Source organism: Mastigoproctus giganteus, chromosome 4 (genome assembly GCF_048544385.1).
Source record: "Mastigoproctus giganteus isolate SK-2022 chromosome 4, ASM4854438v1, whole genome shotgun sequence".
NCBI lineage: Eukaryota > Metazoa > Arthropoda > Arachnida > Uropygi > Thelyphonidae > Mastigoproctus > Mastigoproctus giganteus.
The window spans coordinates 27955407-27980579 of NC_143578.1; the positions used below are offsets into that span (position 1 = coordinate 27955407).

At 33.9% G+C, this 25173-nt stretch overlaps 1 protein-coding gene across 1 annotated transcript in view; it reads left to right on the forward strand.

Annotated features, from left to right (window-relative positions):
* The window catches only part of LOC150086500 (dynein axonemal heavy chain 3-like), a 544757-nt gene that overhangs the window by 326570 nt on the left and 193014 nt on the right, over positions 1-25173 (forward strand). The window contains exons 50-55 of the mRNA XM_090372184.1: positions 637-761; positions 1898-2083; positions 3999-4166; positions 6526-6659; positions 19635-19761; positions 23073-23231. Coding sequence (XP_090228310.1) covers positions 637-761; positions 1898-2083; positions 3999-4166; positions 6526-6659; positions 19635-19761; positions 23073-23231 — 899 coding nt within the window. The remainder of the gene's footprint in view (positions 1-636; positions 762-1897; positions 2084-3998; positions 4167-6525; positions 6660-19634; positions 19762-23072; positions 23232-25173) is intronic.

Here is a 25173-nt window from a genome sequence, read left to right on the forward strand (position 1 = left end):
TCCTAATGAAGGACTTCATAATGTTTTCTGGTACAGAAGTCAAACTTACAGGTCTGTATTTGCTTATTTTAATCCTTTGAGCTGTCTTTGTGAATAGGAAGATATGTTTGTATATTTCTGGTCTATAGTGTCCCAGAATGCTCTCATTGTAATAACTAATAGTTTTTTTTTTTTTTTTTTTTATCTGTTTTGCATTCATTCATTATAATTGGAAGAGTTACATCAGTTCCTGGTAATTTTTTCATCTTTAATTGTAATAACTTCACTTCTAGTTCAGAAGTGAATTACAATTAGTCCCTTTTTTCATATTATAAAATCATTTAACTTCCAGTTGTCAGAATATTAATTCCCAGTTAGTATTTTGATTACATTTGACTACTATAGCATTTATACCATTTATAACTTTAAAATATATATCATATTTACACAGAAAAATTTGAATATTGAGATAAGAAAATTTACATTTTCATGTTTCGGTTCTGCCTCTGTCACAATAAAGTGATTCAGTTTTATGTAATGTTTATTGTGAATTACTTAATGGCTAGTATTTCCTAGTTATGACACAGAGAATATTCACACACATACATGGTTTTTGTATGTTAACTAAAAACTTCTATTCCTGTTTTTTTTATTTAGGAATTGGTGGTAGTGGCAGACAAAGTGCAGCTCGTTTAGCTACATTTATGGCAGGTTATGAGGTCTTCCAGATTGAAATTACAAAGAATTATACCTGTAATGAGTGGAGAGAGGATCTAAAAAAGGTAACTGATCCTTTCAGTAAAAAATAGTCAAAAATAGATATTAATTAATGCTACATATGAAGTATATAAAGTGTTCTAATGAACACATTAGTATCTGTGTGAGGCTGTCCCAAATTTAATTTCTCAACATCAGTATTTAATAATGAAGATCTTTCTATACATTAAAATAATTTTCCTCCTAATGATATTTATTCTGCCAATGGGAGAAGAGAGATGCGGGTCATGGGGTAATACGTAACAGAACCTTGTTTTACTGTGGTAAAACAAGCTTCTGTTTAAGCATGGTCACGCACTATGTTTATCTAACGTGACCACATGGTAGCATTCTTGATTTCCATATGTAACATATTTATTTAAATAAATTAAATGCAACAGTGTAATAGTTTAAGAGTTTAAGATTGTATATCTATATAATATCGGTGTAGATACACCATACACAACTCTTGAAGAAAAACTATGATTGTAGTGTGAAAGGCACTCACCGATGAAAAGCCAACTAGCTTTGAAATGGTGCTGTCTGGGTGATGGTGCCTACTGAGAATAAGTGACAATAGTCTTTTCTTCTTATTTGAGGTAGTGCAATACATGGCAAACTCGTTGTGAAGGATGAGCACAATATGAGATACAGATGAAATGATGCCTTTCACAGTACGATCTTAGTTTTTCTTTAAAAGTTGTCTATGGTGTATCTACACCGATATTATATAGATATAGTAACGTATTTATTCATAGCTGATGAAGAGACACACGCAGAGTCGAAAGCTTCTGTAAGTATTTTATTTTATTTTATCAAAAGAAGCGAGCGCAGCAAGCAGGGGGCGAAGCCTCCCTGGTTATTTATTAAAATTCTTTTCCAGCACAGAAATTTATCTATTTTTCCTTCTACCAGGACTGCAAGGACTTTGTAATACTTGTCCATTCATTTTATTTTCTTATCCAGAATATGCCGCTTAATATTTTTCATGAACTGTACATTAGAAAGATGATGATAGTATTATGTTAAGAATATGAAATTATACAATTTCTTTTTTGTTTTCCAAAACTTTTACTTTGATTTATAGAATTTTTTTTAACTTTTCACTGAATCTATTCAAGTTCTCATGAATACCACATTATCTTGTGTCAATTATTTATAGATCCTTATGAAAGCAGGTGGTGAGGGTAAAGCAACTGTGTTTCTATTTAATGACAACCAAATAAAGGATGAGTCATTTGTGGAAGATATCAATATGATACTTAATACAGGCGATGTACCAAATTTGTATGCTGCTGATGAGAAAGCTGATATTCTGGAAAAAATGCAATCAGCTGCAAGGGAACTGGTTTGTATTAGTTTGTGGTATAACAAAAACAGATTAGTTTATTAGCATTATATATATATTTGTATATATACATATGTGCATGCATGGATGTGTTACTGTAAAATCCTAAAAAATACAATAAATCCTCGGATTTATCTATTTTCTTTTTAAAAGCCTGAAATTCAGAAGTTTTACCAAAGCAAATTGGTAAAAATCCAAATCTTTTTTCATTACCAACTAAAGTACTGTATATTAAGTCCAAAATATCAAAACATTTTAATCTTTATTTCACATTGTTATCACTCTGATACAGTAAACCTTAGTAATTAACAGTTTGCATTGGTAAAAGCCCATTTAATAATCACATTTGTGAATTCTTTTCCATTATGATTGACATGTCATATATTAAGTGCTATGAATATAGAAGATATATTATTAGAAAAGAGACCTTGAGCAACAGGAATAGTCATAATGAAATAAATATTGCTTCTACCAATGAGACAGTCAAAATAAGTAAAGTTTATTTAAAATAAATTAGGTACACAGATACCGATAGATAGAATAAAATATAAAAATAAATACACTATGTCCAAATTAAAACTGAAATTATATACAGCCAATAAATATACAAAAATAATAAAAGATAAACTATTAATATAAATAAAATAAAAGCGATTAAACGTGCATGAAAATAGAAGTGATAAAACAAACACGAAGAAGTTTTCAAGGCAATGAACCTCTTTATAGTTTAAAAATATAATTTCAGTTTTAATTTGTACATAAGTGTGTTTATTTTTATATTTTATTCTATCTATCAGCATCCATATACTAATTTATTTTTAATAAACTTTACTTATTTTGACTGTCTCATCAGTAGAAGCAATATTTATTTCATTAGGATATTTTGTCTAATGAAATTTGCAGGAATAAGAGATATATCATCCGTATGCCCTTGTTTAAAAATCAAAAAAATGAATGAAGTAAGAAATTATCATTGTTTATCTTTAAGCACTATCTGATTATCACTTTTCTGATTTTTAAACAAGAGTATAGGAAGGATAATTCCATCTCTCTGAAAGATTGACGGTAACAGTATGAAAAAGGAAGCAGTGATAATTTCCTGATTCATTCTCTTTTTTTTTTGATTTTTACACAAAAGCATAGGAAGGATGTATCTGCTATCCCTGGAAGATTGTTTGTATTACATTTCACTTTATCCCAAATATAGTGAATATGTTACCCAGGTAACCTTGCAGGGATAGCAAATATACCTCCATGCAGGAATGTACTGCCAATTTGTTAAAAAGGGACTTGCTCAAGAAGAATTTCAGCTAAGGATCTTCCCCAATTAAAATAATCTCTTAAATTTTATCAAACTTTTTTTAACAAGGAACTCCATCCATTATGATCTGTATCTTTACTTAGAAACACAGTTAAGAGATTGCTGCACTTATGTAACATAATAACATACTTGTAACATACTAATGAAAATATGTAACTTACTTTGAAACATTGTTTGAAACAACCTTGAAAAATATATATATTTAATATTAATGAAATTTCAATTTAATATTAATGAAATTTCAATTTAATATTAATGAAATTTCAATTTAGTATTAATAAAAATTTGAATAAATTTCTTATTCTGCTCAGTATCTGGCTTAAACTGAAGAAATACATCTGAGATGGTGCAAAATATGCTTCAATAAAAAACAAGAAATCAAGAAATTGATAAAATCTTTAGACTAATAGAAACTGATAAAATCTGTAGACTAATAGAAACTGATAAAAACATATAAATTAAAATTGTTAAAAGTAAAAATGCACTAAAAAAACAAGCTATTATTTTTGAATTAATAATGCTTCTTCATCTGTAGTATAACATTACAAATATAAAATAATTCTACCTTTTTTATTTATTTATTTATTTGTTTAGGGAAAGAAAATTGACACCACCCCTTTATCCCTGTACAATTTTTTCATTGAACGAGTTCGACAAAGCCTTCACTTAGTTTTAGCTATGAGTCCTATTGGAGGGGCTTTCCGAAATAGACTTAGAATGTTTCCATCTCTAATCAACTGCTGCACTATTGATTGGTTTCAGGTAAGGATAATATATTGTGACATTTATGAGGCATTTTAGTTTTTTTTTTTTTTTTTTTCCATCATGAAACAACTCCAATCTCTTCATAAATGTATTTTCATATTGAAATGTGAATTTTTTGAGTTTCCTTTCTTGGTGATTCCCTTCTACTTCTGACCCCCTCTCTCTCACATGGTAATTAAAATTTTTTTTTTTTTTTTTTTTTTTTTTTTTTGGCTGGTGCAGCATAAGCCTCAGGCTTCCTTGTACCATATGGCTAATAATAATAATATTTGTTTATAAACTTGTTGATTGCAATTTGTATGGCTTATAACTTTATGAAGAGTGAAATCATCATAGTGTGACAATACTGGTATTAAAATATAGGTGTAAATTTAAAATTTTGCTAGCTTCAACTGGAAGTTTGAATGTCTCAACATGACTGCTGGAAATGACACCATAATAATCTCAGTGATACTTCCTTTCATTATACGTATCGTAGCATGTGTAGATGATACTGTGAGTAGCTTCCTTCAGTATATGGTAAGAAGAATGTTAATAATTTCATGACCATTGCAGTTACACATGGCACTCAGCACTGAGCCACACATTTTTAATGGCAGAGTGTGAATTCAAATGTACAATTTGCAATTATACCAGAGAAATTTAGTCAGTTTGTACCTCCTGTGTCATAGTAAATGTAAGTTGAAGAATGCTGTGTGAATATAAAATCAGAGAAAAATGGGTTTATAAATTGATTTAATTTTATTAAAAATATTTGAGTATTTCACCAATAGATTAGTAAATAGTAAAGGGATTAGTGGCCCTAAAAGAAATGTTTAGGTAAGTACTCTCTAATAAACTATAAATGCCATTTATTAGAGTTAAGAGTAAAAATGCAGTATTCTTGCCAGTGACAATCAAATGGAAAATAAAGTTTGAAACATTAACCAAGAAAACTGTAATGATTTATAGTTTAACACTATTAAAATTTTAAGGAAATAAAGTCTGCCCACATATAAAGTATAAAGTAATTGGAACAAGGAGAGAAAACTCCAAAATGCCAGTGAGACAGTAGATCTCTCCTTTCAGGCATAAAGTTATCATAAGTGAAATGCACAAAATGACTGGAAAAATTTCAGAAGTGAAACTCTCCAGAAAGTCAGTGAGACAATATATCTGCTAAAGCTGAAATGAATTTAGAGAAGAATAAAATATTGAGCCAACTGGAGCAAGGAAGGATACAGGAATGGCTGGTACCATTTTATTCTTTATACATAAGGATGTAGAGTTGCTAGAATGAGTACAAAGAAGGGCAACAAGATTGTTGAGGGGAACAAAGGGGTCCTCTTACCAAGAAAGACCTAAGTTCTGCAAATTGCAGTGCTTGGAGAGTAGACACATGTGAAGTGATCTGATTGGGGTGTATAAGGCCTTGAATTGGTTGAGCAAGCTGAATGCTGATGGAATTCTTCCTCTTGCTCAGATTTAAGAACCTGAGGGGGGGGCATAGATTAAAATTGAGGAAAGACAGTTGCAGAAATTTGCCTTTAGCCAGTGGGTAGTTGATTGGTGGAAGAGACTTCCATCTCTTGTTGTGGAAGTTGATAGCCTAAATAAATTTAAGGCTGAGCTGGACAGACATTTGGAATGAATGGAGGGTTGATTTTTTTTTTTTTTTTTTTTTGGCTGATGCTGCATAAGATTGCTTTCTTGCATCATATGCCTCTACTAATGCTAATGCTATATGATGCACAACCTACATCCACACTCTGTTAAGCTGACTGTCTTATTCCTCTCTAAATTCATTTCACCTTCTGATGGCTTTAAGAGACATATCATTTCACTGTCTTTCTGGAGCTTTTGCTTCTGAAATTTTTCCAGTCATTTTTGTCTACTTCTCATGTGATAACTTTATGCCTAATAGGACATCTGCTGTCTCACTGGCATTTTGGAGTTTTCCTCTTCATTCCAATTATTCTGTTTACTTTTATTACAATTATTTACAATTTACAATTATTCTGTTTATTCGCTTCCTTAAAATTTGGTATGATTGGTATTTTATCTTTAAAAATCATTACAATACTGCCTTCGTTAACTTTTCAAGCTTTTGTTTTCCACTTGGTTAGCAACGGTAAGAAAAGTCCATTTACTCTCATAATTCAGTAATGAAAATAGTGTCTGTTAAGTCATTTTCAGCATTTTTTTAATCGATTTGGTATTGCAAAATAATAAATCATTCACTTATAATTAATAAATGATAATTTACAATTTGGTTCTGCCTTATCTGTGTAATTCTATATGTATTTTGTTATAAAATGAATGATATATTATCTCATTATTTGACCCAGAATTTAACTATTATTTAATTGGAATTTAGGCATGGCCTGATGATGCATTGGAAATGGTTGCCAAAAAATTTTTAGAGGAATCAGATATTGAAGATAGCATGCGTACGCCTTGTGTATCATTATGCAAACATTTTCATCAAAGTGTGTACCGCTTGTCAGAAAAGTAAGTTAATATTTTTTGATAAAGTAACTAAGATCTTGTTATAAAGTGATTCCTAGTTTTTGTGATTTATGTATTGAATGTATATATGCTGGAAGAACCATTTAAGAAATGTCCTATACATTGCTATCTAAATTTAGGAGATTCAGATACTCACCCTTATGGCAGTCATGGCACTGTCATGTCAAACACTGCTGGAACCAATCATTTTTGTTGGAGCTATGATCAGATAAAATTGCAAGCCAATTTTTTTTACATTGGTATGCATAAAATTGTTTTAATAATTATGAAATTTCATATGTTGTTACAAAAAAATCTGTGAATGAAATTTATTGTAGGACAGTTGGCAGGTTGGTTAAAGTTTAAATTTGCTTTTTAGAATGGCGCATTATGGCCATAGTTGCCAGTGCACCTAATAAATTCCTAAACCAACAACAACAACAACTGCTTTTTAGAATAAAGTAAGCAGAGTGAATTTCTATGTAAATACATACAGATATGTGGGAAACAGTTTCTAAATTTGATTTATTTTTAATAAAAAAATGTAATATTTGATTATGAAAATTAGTTAGTAGTAAGGTGCCAATAGGTAGCCACAACTTTTTCAAGTAGAGTTTTTCTTAGTGTTTACTGGCAGCGAACTGCATTTTGTGGGGGTGCCGCCATAGCCAGTGGACAGGAGCAGCAGTGCATAGCACACGCTTTTTGATTAGACCGGGGTTCGAGCCTGTGACCACCAAATATGGAGGCACCTCCGTAGCCAGGTGGGAAGGAGCAGTAGTGTGTAGCATATGCTTCTTGATTAGACCGGGGTCCGAGCCCGTCACCACCAAATATGGAGGATGCAGAAAGGTCAGGGAATGACGACCGCATATCCTGGAGCAATATGGCCTTAGTTGCTAATGCTCCTAAAAACCAAACAAACAAACAAAACCAAATATGGAGGATGTGGAAAGGTCAGGGAATGACCACTGCATATCCCCAGAGCAATATGGCCTTAGTTGCTAATGCTCCTAAAAACCAAATAACAACGTAACAACAACAGCATTTTGTGAACTGCAAACTGTGTTTGAATAACTGCTTTAAGCAGTTATGTAATAATTCCAGTCAGTGGTACATGCAGAAAATTTTGGAGAGGGTTCACATTTTACATTGATAGCTTTTACAAGTGTCAACATATGAGAGTACAATTACATAATATAAAACAATATGTCCTTGATGGAAGGGGAACTTTAGTTCTCCCCATGAATGCACCTATGATTCCAGTTGATTTCTGAATTTTGTGCAATGTTCATAATTGACTGCATTACTTTGCTTTACATGATGAACAAATATTTGTCATTTTGATTGACACTATGTCTTATTCTTATTTGACACTATATTTTATTTGAGTGAGTTTTCACTTTTAAATTTTTTGTACACCCCACTTCCTTGTTGGTTTTATGTGCCCAGTATACACTTATTCTACCCATATGTAAGCTGTTCTAGTTTGTCAGTATTGAAGTTTTTTTCCAACTCTTAGCCAGTCAATAAAGGAGTTTTATATATCTTTGTGACACTTTTTTATATCTTTGATATTATTTTCTAACTTTTTATGTTTATTGTAAACCCTTCTTATTTTGGTGGTTACAAGACGTAAGTACTTTTTTTTTTTATATATTTACAGGTGTATATGCAAAAAATGAATATTATTTTTATTATTATTGCTCTTTATATTATTTCTCTCTGATTAGGGGTTCCACCTCGTGACCGGTATTGCTACCAAGTACACGGGGTCGTTGTTGTTATGTCTGGTGTTACTATTGGTCGAGGAACTCTCTGGCTATCCTACAGGTGTTCAGGATTGCGACTTTCCGGAGTTCCTTGTAGGTGTTTGCTGGGAGACCTAATGCTTCTAGGCTGTTATGTAGGGTCTTTGGCACCGTATTGGTGGTTGACATGATAATCGGGATGGTTGTTACTTGTTGCATATGCCACATCTCTTTGATCTCCTGTCTTTAGGTTCATGTACTTCCTGATTTTTTCCCCATGGGCTTTCCGCAGGTTGCCAGTGTTGGGTACAGCTGTGTCAGTCAGATAGGTAAACTTTTCCTTCTTGTCCACAAAGGTTATGTCCAGTCTGTTGTGCAGTATTGTCTTATCCATTATTACTGTTATTATTATTATTATTCAAATATAGTATTTAAAAAAAGCAGTGAACTGGGTTGTGTAGTGAGTCATCCTGCAGTTGTTTCAGAGTTATTTGGGTCAGAAACAGTTGCTTATAGAGAAAGCCCAGAGTTATTCCTGAGTAATTGAGTCTTATGACCATTTGATGATTGGCAAAGCAGTAATGGTAGAATTGGTGTTGTCTTCAGCCATGAATGATATATGATAGAACTTATTAAAATAATCACCTGCATGTACTGATCATCTGTCTGAAGTGATAAATATTTGAGGCCCTGGCAGAAAATATAGAATCCCCATATATAGGAAACCTAGTATGGGGAATACCTGTCTCTTTTATCGTGTGACCACCTTGAATGCTTTTTTTTTTTTTTTTTTCTCTCCCCAACTTTAAAAGTTAGCTAGGTCAGAGATAGTTATTTACTGAGTTAGGAAATCCAAAGTCCTTTCTGAGTATTGTGGTCAGTTAGTGGTTGACCAAGCAGTAATGGTAGACTTGGAGTTGATTTGAGCCATGAATAATATACAGCAGAACTTGTTAAAATATTGATCATCTGTCTGAAGTGATATTGACCATCTGTCTGAAGTAACCACAATTTAAGGCCCTGAGAGAAAAGATAGGAATTCTTGTATATGGGAAGCCTAGTATATTGAATACCTGTCTATTTTGTAATGTGACCCCTTTGAACAAGTTTTTTTTTTTTTTTTTACAATAAATTTAACCACATTTGAGATAAACTGGAGAGAAATGGAGTTGAGACATGAAGCTTTTATTTCAAAATAAAAATACAGTAAGACGCTTTTAAACAAAGCTTAAAAGAAACTTCAAATAATAAAAACAATTATATTCATTAAATAACATGAAATAACATTTAGAGATAAAAATACAGTATATTAAAATTATATATAGTTTAAAATAACTAAATAATAGTTTCTACTTCCCATGATCTTTCCTAAAAATTTATCATGACTATTAATTGCAGATGCAGTTAATAGTCATGCAGGCAATGAGTCTTTATTACAACAAAACTCCTCTTATTAGAAAGTATGTCACCACCTTCTGTTCCACTTTCTATTTCACCCTTTAACCACCAGTATAAATTAGTCCTCCTTTCGGTATAGTTGGATTAAAAATTATGTGGTTTACTAGCAGCCAAGATGCCACTTAATCAAAAAGAAATAATAATAAAAATGGTAGACTTAAAATTTTTATAAAACTGTAGTGAGAGAAAAATTGTAGAGGCTTCTGGAATAAGTAATATTAACAATATCAAGAATAAACAAAGTAAATGAAAACAGCTAGTTTGTAAAAAAGTAAGAAAAACCAACAGTGATAAAGTGGTAAAGCAACTAAAATAAGAATGTTATGGCACACATTTCATGTCTGTTTTCAAAAGAATTTTGAGGAGGAACTTAGCATCAACTGGAAGGTTTGACAGGCTAGGAAGAGAAATTTAATATGCCAAGAAGTACTCAGTATGCTACAATTCGAGTGCATTCAATTTTTTTCTAAAATTTATTGGATTTTTGTTTTCTTATCAATTAATTACAATGATTATAACTATATAGAAGGTCATTTTAGTTCGTAGAAAATCACTGAAGTAGTTGAAATGTCATTGTTTTTGTTACATCTCATATTGTGATACAATGAGTTGCCTGTTATTGCACTACCTGAAATGAGCAAAGCTTCTCCAGTAGAGAGGAGACTAATGTTATTTTTGGCAGTTAATGCCACCCAGACAGCACTGATTTGAAGCCTGTTGGCCACTCATCAGTGGATGGGTAGATATCCCCGGTGATACAATGAGTGACAACCCAGTTATGAAATTTAACACCACAATTTGAGAGATGCCAGATGGCATGCAATAGTAAACTACAAAAGGATTTAGGGCTGAAAATTGTGAAGGCATTCACAATATTAGATGTAACAAAAATCACGCATTTAAGATTAGCATTAGTAAAGGCATATGATGCAAGAAGCAAGTATATACAGCATCAGCCAAAAAAAAAAACACTTCCCATTTCACCAATCCATTTGCTCCAAACGTTTGCCAGTTCTTCCTTGAATTTATTTAAGCTATCAACTTCCACAATGGCAGATGGAAGTTTGTTCCAGCAATCAACCACCCACTGGGTAAATGCAAATTTCTGCACATCTATTCTACAATTCTTTCCTCAGTTTAACTTATGCCCCTCAGGATGCATAATCTGAGCAAGAGGAAGAATCCCATAAGCATTGAGCTTGCTCAAACCATTCAAGGCCTTATACTCCTTAATCAGATCACCTTGCAGGTGCCTAGTCTCCAGACATTGCAATTTTCAGAACTTCAGCTTTTGTTGTTAAGTGCAACCCTCTGTTCCCCTCGCCAATCTCATTGCCATTCTCTGTACTCGACTCAGCAGCTCTACATCCTTCTTAAGATGAGGCCTCCAGACCTGTATGCAGTATTGAAGGTGTGGGCTGACCATTGCCTTATACGAGGGGATATTCACCTCCTTATCCATGATAGCAAAATTCCTGTATATCATTGACAAGATCCCATGAGTTGCTCAAGCAGCCTGTCTGCACTGCTCAGAAAACTTGATATCTAACTGCACAATTATCCTCCAGATCTTTTTCATCCTCCACTACCCTGAATGTAGTACCACACAGTTAGTACATTACTGCTATGGATATGCATTATTTTGCATTTGTCAATGTTAAACTTCAGTTGCCACCTCTCAGCCCATCTATCCAACTTTTCTAGATCCAGTTGCAATAGTGTACTGTCATTAACATCCTTGTCAGCCTTCATATCATCTGCAAATTTGGACATTAAGCCTAATATACCTTCATCAATATCATTGATAAATATAGAAAACAACAATGGGTACAGCACCAAACCCTGGGGGATTCCACTAATAACATTAGCCCATGAAGAGCAGTGACCATTGATTGCCACTCTCCGTCTTCTCCCACTGAACCATCCCTTTATTCATTGCAGCAACTTCCATTTAATGCCATACTGCTCCAATTTGTACAGCAGTCTTCCATATGCAAGAACAGTATCAAAAGCTTTCCTGAAATTGAAATATATGTTATCAAAATTATTTTTTACATCCAGTTCCTTTGTGACCGCATTGTTGAATCCAGTCAAATTGGTCAGACAAGACTTCCCCTTAACAAACCCATTCTGTGTCTGAACTATAACTGCAGTCTTATCTAGATGATTCTGCAATGCTTCTTTAACCAGTAACACCATTATTTTCCAAAAACAGAAGTTAAACTAACAGGTCTGTAATTACTAGTGTCACCCTTTAATCCTTTTGTGAATCAGGGATCCATTTGCACATCTCTAGTCCATGGGGAACTCCCCTGAGTCCAAGAACACCTTCATAATTATGGCTAAGGGTTTACTTACTTCCTTTGCTGCTTCCTTTAATATAACTGGATAGATCCCATACAACCCAGATGCCTTTCTTATATGTAACTTCAACAATTTCTCCTTCACTTAGCGCTCAGTTATTACAAAATAATTTAGCTCCCTGTTAGAGTTTGATAAACTTCTGACCTCCACTTCCCCACAGAATTTTTCATGTGTGAATGTAGATGCAAAATACTCATTCAGTTTGTTAGCAACCTGAGCATGATCATCAACATTCAAACTATCGATATCAAGTGAACCAATCTGATTCATCCCCTTCCTTCCTTCTAATGTTTACATAAGTAAAGAAGTCTTTGCTGTTTTTCTTTGCATCCTTTGCCAAAGATTTCTGGTAATCTACCTTCACTTGCCTAACTTCCTTTATGACTCAATTACATGCTAGTTTATATCTACCATAGGCTTCGGTGTTACCTCATAATCTACCCCAGAGGGCTCATATCGGTGAGTATGGGCTTGGCACACCCAAGGTCCTGAGCTGAATATCATCCTTCTTCTCTTTTTTGGTGATTCTCTCTCTCTCTCTCTCTCTCTCTCTCTCAGGGTAATTCAGAAATTTTTTTTTTTGGCTGGTGCAGAATAAGCCTTCCTTGCACCTTATGCTAATAATAATAATAATTTATATGCATTCCATGCATTTTTCTTCTGTGCCATGAGTCTCATTAGTTCATCTAACATCTATTTAGGCCTAAACCTTGATTAGTATTTCTTTATTGGTATGAAAAGCCTAGCAGCTTCTGAGATTAATTCCTTGAATGCTTCCCATTTAGAAATTGCTGTTGGTAACATTACGTTATCAGTTGGTCCCACTGTATAGAATTTAAAAACTTCCTGAGACCACTACAGTCACTTTCATAAAGGTGACCACCATAAAACCGTTCTCTGTATGCCCGTAGTTACATCTTTAAGTAAATGCCACATCAGTACACTGTGATCACTGTCACCTAGTGGTTCCTTTATCTGCAAATTCTTAATGCATGAATAATTACTGTTAATAATCAGATCAAGAGTATTATCTCTCTCTCTCAATGCTTCTCAAACATGCTGTCGTAGAAAACAATCATCCAATAAATCCAAAAAAGCCTTGCCAGTGTGCTAGTGACCAACCCAGAAGTCCCAGTAATTATATTTGGAAAGTTAAAAACCCCCATTATAAGACAGTCTGCTTTACTGACCCACTCTATTTCTATGTACAGTCTTTCATTGTACTCACCAGAGTCATTAGGCTTATAACACACTCCTACCTTCATTTTTGCTTTCCCAATGCTTATGTCACACTAAACTGACTTAACATTGTACTGTCCGCCCATGTCAACTGGATGCACTGCCTTAGATTTATGTGTTAGTTAACCCCTCCTCCCTTCCTATTCTGCCTATCCTTTCTGCACACATTCTACTCCTTAAATTCCAATTCTGCATTCCTTATATCTGTGTGACACCACATCTCTGTTATCCCAACAATATCCACCTTTGATGTCTTGACCAGCACTTTAAATTCATCAAATTATTTACTATACTACTAGCATTGGTGTACACACAAGTATACATGCATCCGCTCTTACTGTACTCTTAGTGAGCATAACACAGCTCGTGTATTTACTTGTTCCATGATGACTCACAGCAGTTCTTGAAATCCCCAGCAACTTGCTTTTCTGGCTGCCGCTCATTCCAATAGAAGCAGTGCAAGAATCACTTTCACCTCTGCCTGTGGCTACTGTTAATCTATTAGTCTGAATCCCTCCAAGCTAGCAGTTTTCTAACCCACCTTACACTGCCTTGATAGCATCAGTAAATATTCTTGTGCTCTTACTATTTAAGTGTATACCATATCTTCAAAAAGGCCTCTGAGATTGGGAAAGTTCATATTCACGATATTACATTAATACACCAACCATTGAATTAAAATAATTTAATATTGTACATTATACAAACAATACAGAGGATACTGTAACATAATCTATTTACAATAACTGATTGTGAATAAAGCCTAAAAACAAAATAAAATACAAAATTTTAAAATACAATAAAATATATAAGATTAAAAGCCTTAAAACTATTCAAACTATACAATTGTAGTTTTGGGGGCATCCGCCTCCTTTCTCAACAAGAAATAATGTTTGCGCAGCACATCCTTAAATATCAGGTTCATGGCACATGTGTTTGATCAGGCGCATGAGCAAAAGCTCTTACACGTACACCAGAACCGGAAGCAGCTCGGGGGAACATGGTAAACTGAAACGCTCATCTTTTGAGAGGACTATAGCCTTAAAAAGGGGGGGGTGAAGCCGCACACCCCTGTCCCTATTCATGGTATTGTTATCGGATGAGCAAATCCACAAGCTCTCGAGTCACTTGCAGTCCCAGAACCTATGCGCCCGATCAAGGATGACAGCATTTTCTGGGAGACCTGGTGCTGTCTTTCCCAAAAGTGTTCAGCAACAGTGGACTTATCAAACTCTGCGGTTTGTATGGCACTCATGTGTTCCCCCAGACGATCCTTAAGTCGCCGCCCCATTTCCCCCACATAACATTCCCCACAATCTGGGCATTTAATCTCGTATATAACCCCACTACTAGAATCCCTGGATATGGGGTCCTTAACTTGCAACACTACTGTGTGCAACATCCGACCCGGAAGCTGCATACTGCATGCTTGATAATCCCGATATATCCTTGCAATGAAGGGATTTTGCTTTTAATCTTATATATTTTATTGTATTTTAAAATTTTGTATTTTATTTTATTTTTAGGCTGTATTCACAATCAGTTATTGTAAATGGATTATGTTACAGTATCCTCTGTATTGTTTGTATAATGTACAATATTAAATTATTTTAATTCAATGGTTGGTGTATTAATGTAATATCATGAAAGTGTATACCATCCCTGTAAAAGCAGTCTCTCCTGTTAACAAGCACAGACCATGCGGAGAAAAATTCTACTCCATGAGCCTTGCACAATCTCTCCAGGACTGAAGTCATTGACAAGATTCTCATCACATACTCCCTCCTATCGTGTCTGGGCAGAATTGCAGGCACTCAAATTTAACCCTAGCTCATGACTTTTTTTTTTCAACACTGACCTGTACTTGTTAAGTAAGTCCATAGATCTCATGCTCTTATTGTCATTAGTGGTAATGTATGCAACAATATCACCTTTTGTGCTCTTAAAAGATATCTACTCTACAATGTCATCAACTTTTGCCCCCTGTCAGACATACCCTGGTCCTATTCCACCTATCCTTTTTGCACAATATATATAACCCGTTTCCTGGATAGTAGAGTCACCGCCAATAAATATCTCCTATGAGACCAGTGTATTCCGCCTTGAAGATTGCCACTGTGTTGTTGTCTGATGCACAAGAGTGAACTCTGGCATTGAGTTGGACAGCCGAGAGCTTGATTCTCTCAAGGGGAGGCATCAAGCTCTCGGCTTTTAGTTCGTAGTATTAATTCCTTCAAGGGCATCTACCCTATACTTAGACTCTCATAGATGCCCATAAGAATGCTGAGTTGGAGAATGCTAATTTCTTCACGCTCTCTGCATCTAGCACACACAAAGACATCCTCCTTCACTATATCATGTCCTGTTTCTCAGAAAGATCCACAAACATTTCACAAGTTGCACATTCTTTTAAACTGTGATGCATTGGAGAAATGCCCCCCCCCCCCCCCAAGCCACAGCACTCCATCTACTTTGTGCGTGTTGCTTTGCTGCTCTGGTCTGGGGCATGATTTCCATTTAAATACAATTTAATTGATTAACAATAAAAATTAATAAGATTTATAAATTTAATTGATTAATTGGCAATCCTAAGCTAACAGATTCTTAAATGCAGTGATATGTATTACGCTATCTAGTTTTATGTTATACCTTACACCATCAAGTTTGAGATATATGTTATGCTATACCATAATGATCTAATATGCTATAACAATGGTGGCAAGTTTCGAACAATACAAAGGTTATACTTGTATATTAAGTAGTAACCTACATAATCTCTAGTAACCCACAAAATTTCACCTACTTTGATGATTTACTACAAACTAAAATGATGCTTTGTACTAACTTGTTCATCTAGTAAATTTCCCATAGTCTGGGGCTTTCAGCCCTAAACCCTTTTTAATATTTTATTATCACACACCATCTGGTATCTCTCATATTGTGGATTTAAACTTCATAACTGGATTGTCACTCGTATCACAGGGTACCTGTTCCCCGGTGAGAGGCTAAAAAGCTTTGAAACAGTGCCATATGGTATCTCCTGAGAATAAGTAACATTAGTCTTCTCTACTGGAGAAGTATTGCTTATTCGAGGTAGTGCTATAACAGGAAACTCATTGTGAAGGCATTCACAATATGAGATGTAACAAAAAATGATGTCATTTTACGTACTTCGATGATTTACTATGAACTAAAATGATGCTTTGCACTAACTTGTTCATCTAGTAAATTTCCCTTAGTCTGAGGCTTTCAGCCCTAAACCCTTTTTAGTACTATACAGAACACTTAATAAAACTCTGTAATTTTACATTCTATAAACTTAGCCATTAAGGTTTAATTACAATTACCCACTATAATCACACTTTAATCACAATTACCTAGCAATAATCAAATACTCACAGGCTGAACACAGATTTCTTCAAATATATTCTCCATTTATTCTTAATCAACTTCAATTAATCCCTCCTCATGTGTGTAGTATGAGAAAGAGGAAAGATGTCATTAGCATTGAGCTTACCCAATCCATTCAAAGCCTAAACACTTCACTAAGATCTCCTTGCAGGTGCCTAGTCTCCAGATGCTGCAGAACTGAAGCCTTTCTTGTAAGACCACCCTTTTGTTCTCCTGACTAATCTCATTGTTCCTCTGTGCACTGATTCTAACAGATCAATGTCCTTCCTAAAATAGGGCTTCCAGACCTCTATGCAGTACTCGAGACCTGGCCTAACCATTGATTTATACAAGGAAATAATCACCTCCTTATCCCTTATTTCCACTCCTTATCCTTGCTATGTTAATCTAGAATTACTGCTATATATGCAGTACCTTGCATTTGTCAATGTTAACCTTCAGTTGCCACTTCTCTGCCCATCTGCCTAATAGTGCTTGATCTTGTTGCAATAGCATACTGCACATGTAATGCAGTAGGGCCACATGTCCAAAATTACATATTTCACACAGCAATGATTTGAATGTGATTGTTCATGATTATAATTATATAATTAAGTTACAGTTCAACGTTTGGTGACCATATTTCATTGAAATCTAAGTTTTAAAACATGATTACTAAAATTATTGTATATTTCTACTTTCGAAAAATTTGAGATAAGGCTGTTGTTGTTGCTATTTGGTAGGAGCATTAGCAACTAAGGCATATTGCTCCCGGGGATATGCGGTGGTCATTCCCTGGCCTTTCTGCATTCTCTGTATTTGGTGGTCACAGGCTCGAACCCCAGACTAATCAAGAAGCGTGTGCTATGCACTGCTGCTTCTGCCCACCTGGCTATGGAGGCACCTTTGAGATAAGGCTGTACTGCACTGACTGTTTTATTTTGTATATTGATCTATGGCCATAATGCCTTAAATTTAAGAATGATAAATCTTAATAATATTAATATTTATATCATAATAATATTAAGATTTATCATTCTTAAATTTAAGGCATTATGGCCATAGATGAATACACAAAATAAAACAGTCAGTACAGTACAGCCTTATCTCAAATTTTTCGGAAGTAAAAATAATCTACAATAATTTTAGTAATGAAGTTTTAAAACTTAGATTTCAATGAAATATGGTCACCAAATATGTAACTGTAACTTAATTACATAATTTATTATCATGAACAATTACATTCAAATAATTGCTGTGTAAAATATGTAATTTTGGACACGTGGCCCTACTGCATTACATGTGCGATATGCTGATTACTGTGATTAATCACCCTATCAACCTTTGTATCATCTGCAAACTTAGGCATTAAGCTTGATATTCCTTCATCAATATCATTAATAAATATAGAAACAACACTGTGCTCAGCAATGAACCTGGGACACTCCACTGTACAGTAGTCCAAGAAGAGCAGTGCCCACTGATAACCACTCTGTCTTCTCCCACTCAACCATCCCTTTATCTATAGCAGTAACTTACTCATAATGCCACATTGCTCCACGTTGTACAGCAGTCTTATGTGAAACAGTATCAAAAGTTTTTTTCTGAAATCTTAAGTGTATAATGTTAAAATAATTTTTTGCATACAGTTCCTTTGTTACTTCATCATAGTAACTAATCAGATTGATCAGACAAGATTGACCCTTAACAAATCCACGTTGTGACTGCATTCCAGTCCAGAGGTCGTGCATTACTTTTTTTAAGAAATTTTGCCATCAGATGTTATTGTTGCAAGATATAGTGAACTCCTTCAAAGAAAAGTTTATTGAAATGAGTTTGAATTTTCAAGAAAAACATTTTAATGTGACTAAGTTTGGACTCATTTCTAATTATCTTCATAAAACATCAGAAATAAATGGTGACATATAAAATTTCAAAACTTTTTAGAGGACAAGAAGATAGAAAGAGTGTTCATCAGCTGTGAGTGAAGTTAGTAATAAATTACCAAAATTTGTGACTGTAAAGTCTAATGTAAAGAAATGATTTACAAATATGAACTGAGGCATTTTGATAGTGATTTAAAGGCATGTAATTTGACATGGATGAATAGTGAAGTTTTCATTAACTGAATGAATATCATAAATGAAATGAAACAAGAAAATTGCGATAGCGTAAAAATTTTTAATTTTAATGGTCATGGATAGCTTTTCAGCTCAACTGAAAGTTGATAGCTTGGTAATCATTAATAGTATATTCTACTCAATGAAACTGCCATTTTGAAGTTACATGAGAAAGGTATCATCAAGAATTTTAAAGCAACCTGCATGAAGCTATTCTTAACTTCAGTTGTTTTAACATTAGGGAATATCCAGTCTGTAACTAAATTTTTCAGAAACTTTAAAATTGTTATCAAAACAAATCTACATAATCTACTGTTATCTGTAGTTGTGTACCTCAGAATGGCTTAAATATTCCTTAGATTGAGGAATATTTAAGCCAGTGTTTTAAATTCAACATATTTGATATCAGGATTACTGTATATATTTTCATTTGTAGGAGAGAAATAAAAAGTTATTTTATTTTTCATTGTTATATAAGAAACTTTGAATAATGTGAATTAAATGTAGTTGTGGCAAATTGAATGTCTTCTTACATCATTTTTACATTTTAATAGTTATTTTAAATTCCAGTTATAGTTTATAGTTATAAATGTCTGTTGTAGTTTATAGCTATTTTAAATATAGAATTTAAAATATGATTTATTTCTTTTTATTAGATATTATTCTGAACTGCAAAGAAAAAATTATGTCACACCAACTTCTTATCTTGAATTGATCTTGACTTTCAAAGAATTGCTAAGTAGGAAGCAAAGTGAACTCATTGCTCAGAAAAATCGATATGTAGTAAGTTGAATATCATTTTATAGAGATGTGTTTGTGTATGCACATAATGCCTGGATGTTTATTTAAGGGATTATCCACTTGAGAGAGAGAGAGAGAGAGAGAGAGAGAGAGAGAGAGAGAGAGAGAGAGAGAGAGAGAGAGAGAGAGATCCATTTGGAACACACACACACACACACACACACATACACAGTTCATTCCTTTATTCCAGTTTTGTGTTGTACTTGATTGAGCCAGTATTATTTATGTTTAATTTTTACAGCTGTATTGAACTTCATGCTTTCAAGGAGCATTATTCAATCATATTTTGACTTAACTCAGCATTAGTATCACCTCTTTTGTAATGTAGTGATATTTCATCACTTGACAGGCCTCAGATTTAATATTTAAAAAGAGTATTGGGTTTTTTTTTGTTTTTTTTTTAATTGCACTTGGAATGTACTAATGTTGGACCTTTTGCACATGCATTTTTTGTCACTAAAAATACTCAGTTAATGAAATAAGTTAATTAATTATATTTAAATTTCAAAAAAATGCTCATACCATAATAATCTCTGCCAAATTTAAGTTTTGTGGTATTAATTTAAATATTAATTCCACAGAAATTTGGCATTACTCCACCACAACAAATTAAGCCAATATTTATGAAAAAACATAAATATTGGCTTAATTTGCCAATTAGCATATTAATATATTTCAATGAAAAAAAAATAATAATAAATTTCTATTAATGTTGCCTGTGTATGTAATGAATATTATAAACATCGTAAACATTATAAATGTTTTTGCTTGATGCTTGATGTTGATGCATATATCATTATAACCTTTAGTTTTTACCTCTTAGAAATCCCGAGTAGCAAATTTTAGACCCTTGGAGATGTACTTTTGAATTCCAAAATGTTTTTTATATCTTTATGGACTAAAAACCAAACTCCACCTTCACTCTTTTCGATGTTTACATTGGTGTAGAGCAGAATTAGGAAATACTGCAAATACAGTATTTTAAATACAGTATGTTGCATGGATAATATTATTTGGTAGTATTTTTTACTAATTAAAGTAATTTAAAATAGAAAATGAAAATATATTTATTACAATTTTTTGTAAAAATTGTAATAAATATATTTTCTCTTATTATCTCTTATTAGCATTAGTAGAGGTATACAATGCAAGAAAGCAAGCTTATGCAGCATCAGCCACCTCCCATTTCACCCCCTCCATTCATTCCAAGTGCCTGTCCAGCTCAGCCTTAAATTTATTTAGGCTATCAACTTCCACAACAAAAGATGGAAGACTGTTCCACCAATCAACTACCCGCTGGCTAAAGGCAAATTTCTCTCTATTCTACAACTGTCTTTCCTCAATTTGAATCTGTGCCCCCTCAGGTTCTTAATCTGAGCAAGAGGAAGAATCCCATCAGCATTTAGCTTGCTCAACCCATTCAAGGCCTTATACACCTCAATCAGATCACCTCACAGTTGCCTACTCTCCAGGCGCTGCAATTTGCAGAACTCAAGCCTTTCTTGATAAAAGCACCCCTTTGTTTCCTTCACCAGTCTTGTTGCCCTTCTCTGTACTCGTTCTAGCAACTCTACATCCTTCCTAAAATGAGGCCTCTGGACCTGTACACAGTACTCTAGTTGTGGCCTCATTGTTGCCTTGTACAATGGGATAATCACCTCCCTGTCCCTGCTAGCAAAATTCCTATATATCATTGACAAGACTCCATGACCCCGCCCTGGCAGCCCATCTGCACTGCTCAGAAAACTTCATATTTGACTACAAGGCTGCCATAGCCGAGTGGTCAGGCACGCGGGTGCATAAGTACACACGCCTTGATGACCTGGGTTCAAGCCCCGTGACTGCTGAATAAGGTGCTGTTTCTTGTATTATCTTTACCTTGTGAACTCCTCTGACCATGTGGTCTTCCCAGAGTATAAACAGAAAATTGTGTGTGACTGCACAATTACTCCCAGGTCTTTTTCACTTTCTACTTTCCTGGGTGTAGTACCACACAGTTGGTACGTTTCTCTTCAGTTATTGTTACCCATATGCAGTACTTTGCATTTGTCAATGTTAAACTTCAGTTGCAACTTTTCATCCCATTTGCCCAACTTATCTAGATCCAGTTGGAGTAGCATACTGTCTTTACTGTCATTAACAACCCTGCCAACCTTTGTATCATCTGCAAACTTGGACATTAAACCATCAATATCATTGATGAATACAAAAAACAACGTGCCCAGCACCGAATCCTGGGGAACTCCACTAATAACATTTGTCCATGAAGAGCAGTGTCCGTTGATTACCACTCTCTGTTGTCTCCCACTCAACCATCCCTTTATTCATTGTAGTAGCATTACCCTTAATGCCACCATATCTCTCCAATTTGTACAGCAATCTTCCATGTGCAACAACTTACCCTTAATGCCATACCTCTCCAATCAAAATTATTTTTGACATTCAGTTCCTTTGTGACCACATCATAGTATTCAATAAAATTGGTCAGACAAGACCTCCCTTTAACAAACCCATGCTGTGTCTTAACTATTACTGCAGTCTTGTCTAGATGATCCTGCAATGCTTGTTTAACCAGTGACTCCATTATTTTCCCCGGAACACAAGTTAAACTAAAAGGTCTATAGTTACCTGTGTCACCTTTTCAACCCTCTTTGTGAATTGGTGATACATTTACACACTTCCAGTTCTTGGGGACCTCCCCTGAGTCCAAGGAATCTCTTATAATTATGGCCAAGGGTTTGCTTACTTCCTTTGCTGCCTCCTTTAATATAACTGGATAGATCCTGTCCACCCCTGGTGCCTTCCTTATGTTTAACTTTCAAAACATTTGGAGCAAGGGGATGGGTGAAATAAGGGTTTTTTTTTTTTTTTTTGCCTGTTGCTATATAAGCTTGCTTTCTTGCATCATGTGCCCTTGCTAATGCTAATTTCTCCTCCAGTTTGCTCTCAGTTATTTCAAAATCGCTTAGCTCCCTGTTAAAAGTTTGATAAACTTCTAGCACTCCCCTCATTGAATAACTCCTCATGTGTGAATGTAGATACAAAATACTCATTGAGTTTATCAGTTACCTGAGCATGATCATCAATAGTCAACCCATCTATGTTAAGTGGTCCAATCTGATTCATCCCTTTCCTTCTAGAGTTTACATAAGTAAAGAACTCTTTGCTGCTTTTCTTTGCATCCTCTGCCAAGGATTTCTCATAATCTGCCTTTGCTTTCTATTATATTTGTACTCTTACTTAAATGTCAAAATTATTATATGTTAGTGAGAATTGCATTTGTTTTTAAACAGGTTGGTTTAGAAAAGTTGGAGTTTGCTGCATCTCAAATATCCGTAATGCAGGATTCACTGACTGCTCTACAACCAAAGCTAGTTGAAATGTCAGCAGAAGCTGAAAAACTAATGATTAAAATTGAACAAGATACTGTTGAAGTGGAAGCAAAGAAGGAGGTAAAAATTCTTCCTTTTTAAAGAATTAAATTGTACTAGTAAATTGAATATTTTTATGATAACTTTTTAACAGAATTAATGTAATTTTTTTTTACTCTTTGGTTTGTTATTGTTTGTTTGTTATTTGATTTTTAGGAGCATTAGTAACTAAGGCCATATTGCTCCGGGGATATGCGGTGGTCATTCCCTGACCTTTCCACATCCTCCATATTTAGTGATCATGGGCTCGAACCTCAGTCTAATCAAGAAGCGTGTGCTACGCACTATGTTCCTGCCCACCTGGCTACAGAGGCGCCATTACTCTTTGGTGAGCTTGTTGATGAAAATAGACCTGTATGACTTTTCTTCAAAACATAATGCAATAAATTTTTATTTCCCACATTATAAAAATGTGGGAAGTAAAAGTGGGAAATGTACATTAATTGTTGTTACATTTTATTTTGAATTTAAGGGTACTTCAGTTTCAAATTTGAAACATGATATTAAGTACAGTACAAATAAAATTTTGAAATGTACTTATTATGAGATGACCTTTGCCATTTGTGAAAGGGCTAAATTTTATGCACATATGTTAATAATCTGTTTAAAACCTGATATAATTGTAATACTGAGTAATATTATATATACTTTCTATCAGTTATCTTTCTTAATAATTTGTCAAGTATCTGAAACCTTGAATATGATTTCTGTTGGCATATACAGGAAAATTCAAAATTTGCAAAACCCAAAATTATAAATTATTGATATTTGGGTAGTCAGATTTTTATTGATCCCTTATATTTGCGTACACTTCACTGATACTGGTTTTTGTAACTTTGTAAATGAGTGGAAAACATGCTACATTGTGGAGGAAGTTTAGAGTTTAGTTTTGATTGAGCTTAGGTTTGATTTGATTGAGCACATATCCACAAGCAGTATCACAATTAAAATTTATTTTTAAATTAGCAGATGATAATGTTATTTATCCTATTTATATTCCAGCATGCCAATTAGATCAGTGTAGTTTAAAATTAATCATTCTGACAATGAATATAATTATTAACCATATTTAGAAGCCATGCAGACTTGGATACAGCCTACTCAATTGCCTCGCTCTGCTATATTGACATACAGAAACAAAAAAAAAAAAAAAAAAAAAAAAACAATGTTGTTATTGGAAGAGCAAACTATTAGTTGAAATGAGGAAAGAGAGGAAGGTTAAAATAAGGTTGGATACTATGGAAGTCAAATATTAATACTGTGAAGTTAGATATTAATAGATTTTTATTGGATCATTGACATGACTCTAGTCTCTGAAGTTGCTGATCCAACAAAAAAAAAAAAAAAAGAAAAAAAAATTTATTTGAAGAACCACCTTTTTTAAAATTCAAAAAAAGTAATCTCAACACATATTTCCTGGAGCATTCATTAAAATGCAGTAGATGTCAGATGCAAGAAGTTCAATTATAGAAATCTCTTTTAATTCTTGTCTTTATCCTGATCTTAAATGAACGTGACTGGTGCAGCAAAAGATTGGGGCTTCCTTGCACTATATGGCTAATACCAATACTAATAATAATTATGACACCTATGATGTATTATTTGTCAGAAACTTTATTGTTATTAGCCTTGATGAACACTTGAGCACTTTAGCAAAATTGCTGAAAAGAGAGAATTCTTACTGAAAGTAAAAACTGCAAGGATTATGTTCAAATTTAAAAACCAGTTTAAACCTAAAGAAACTGTGAGAGCTTGATACTTCCTGAAATAACCTCATGAAATGTCCTGAATATATTTATTATTATTATTAGCTATATGGTGCAAGGAAGCCTGAGGCTTATGCTGCACCAGCCAAAAAAAATTCCCCGAGTTACCCTAAGAGAGAGAGAGAAAAAGAGAGAGAGAGAGAGAGAGAGAGAGAGAGAGAAAAGTAGAAGGGAATCACCAAGAAAGAGAAGAATGA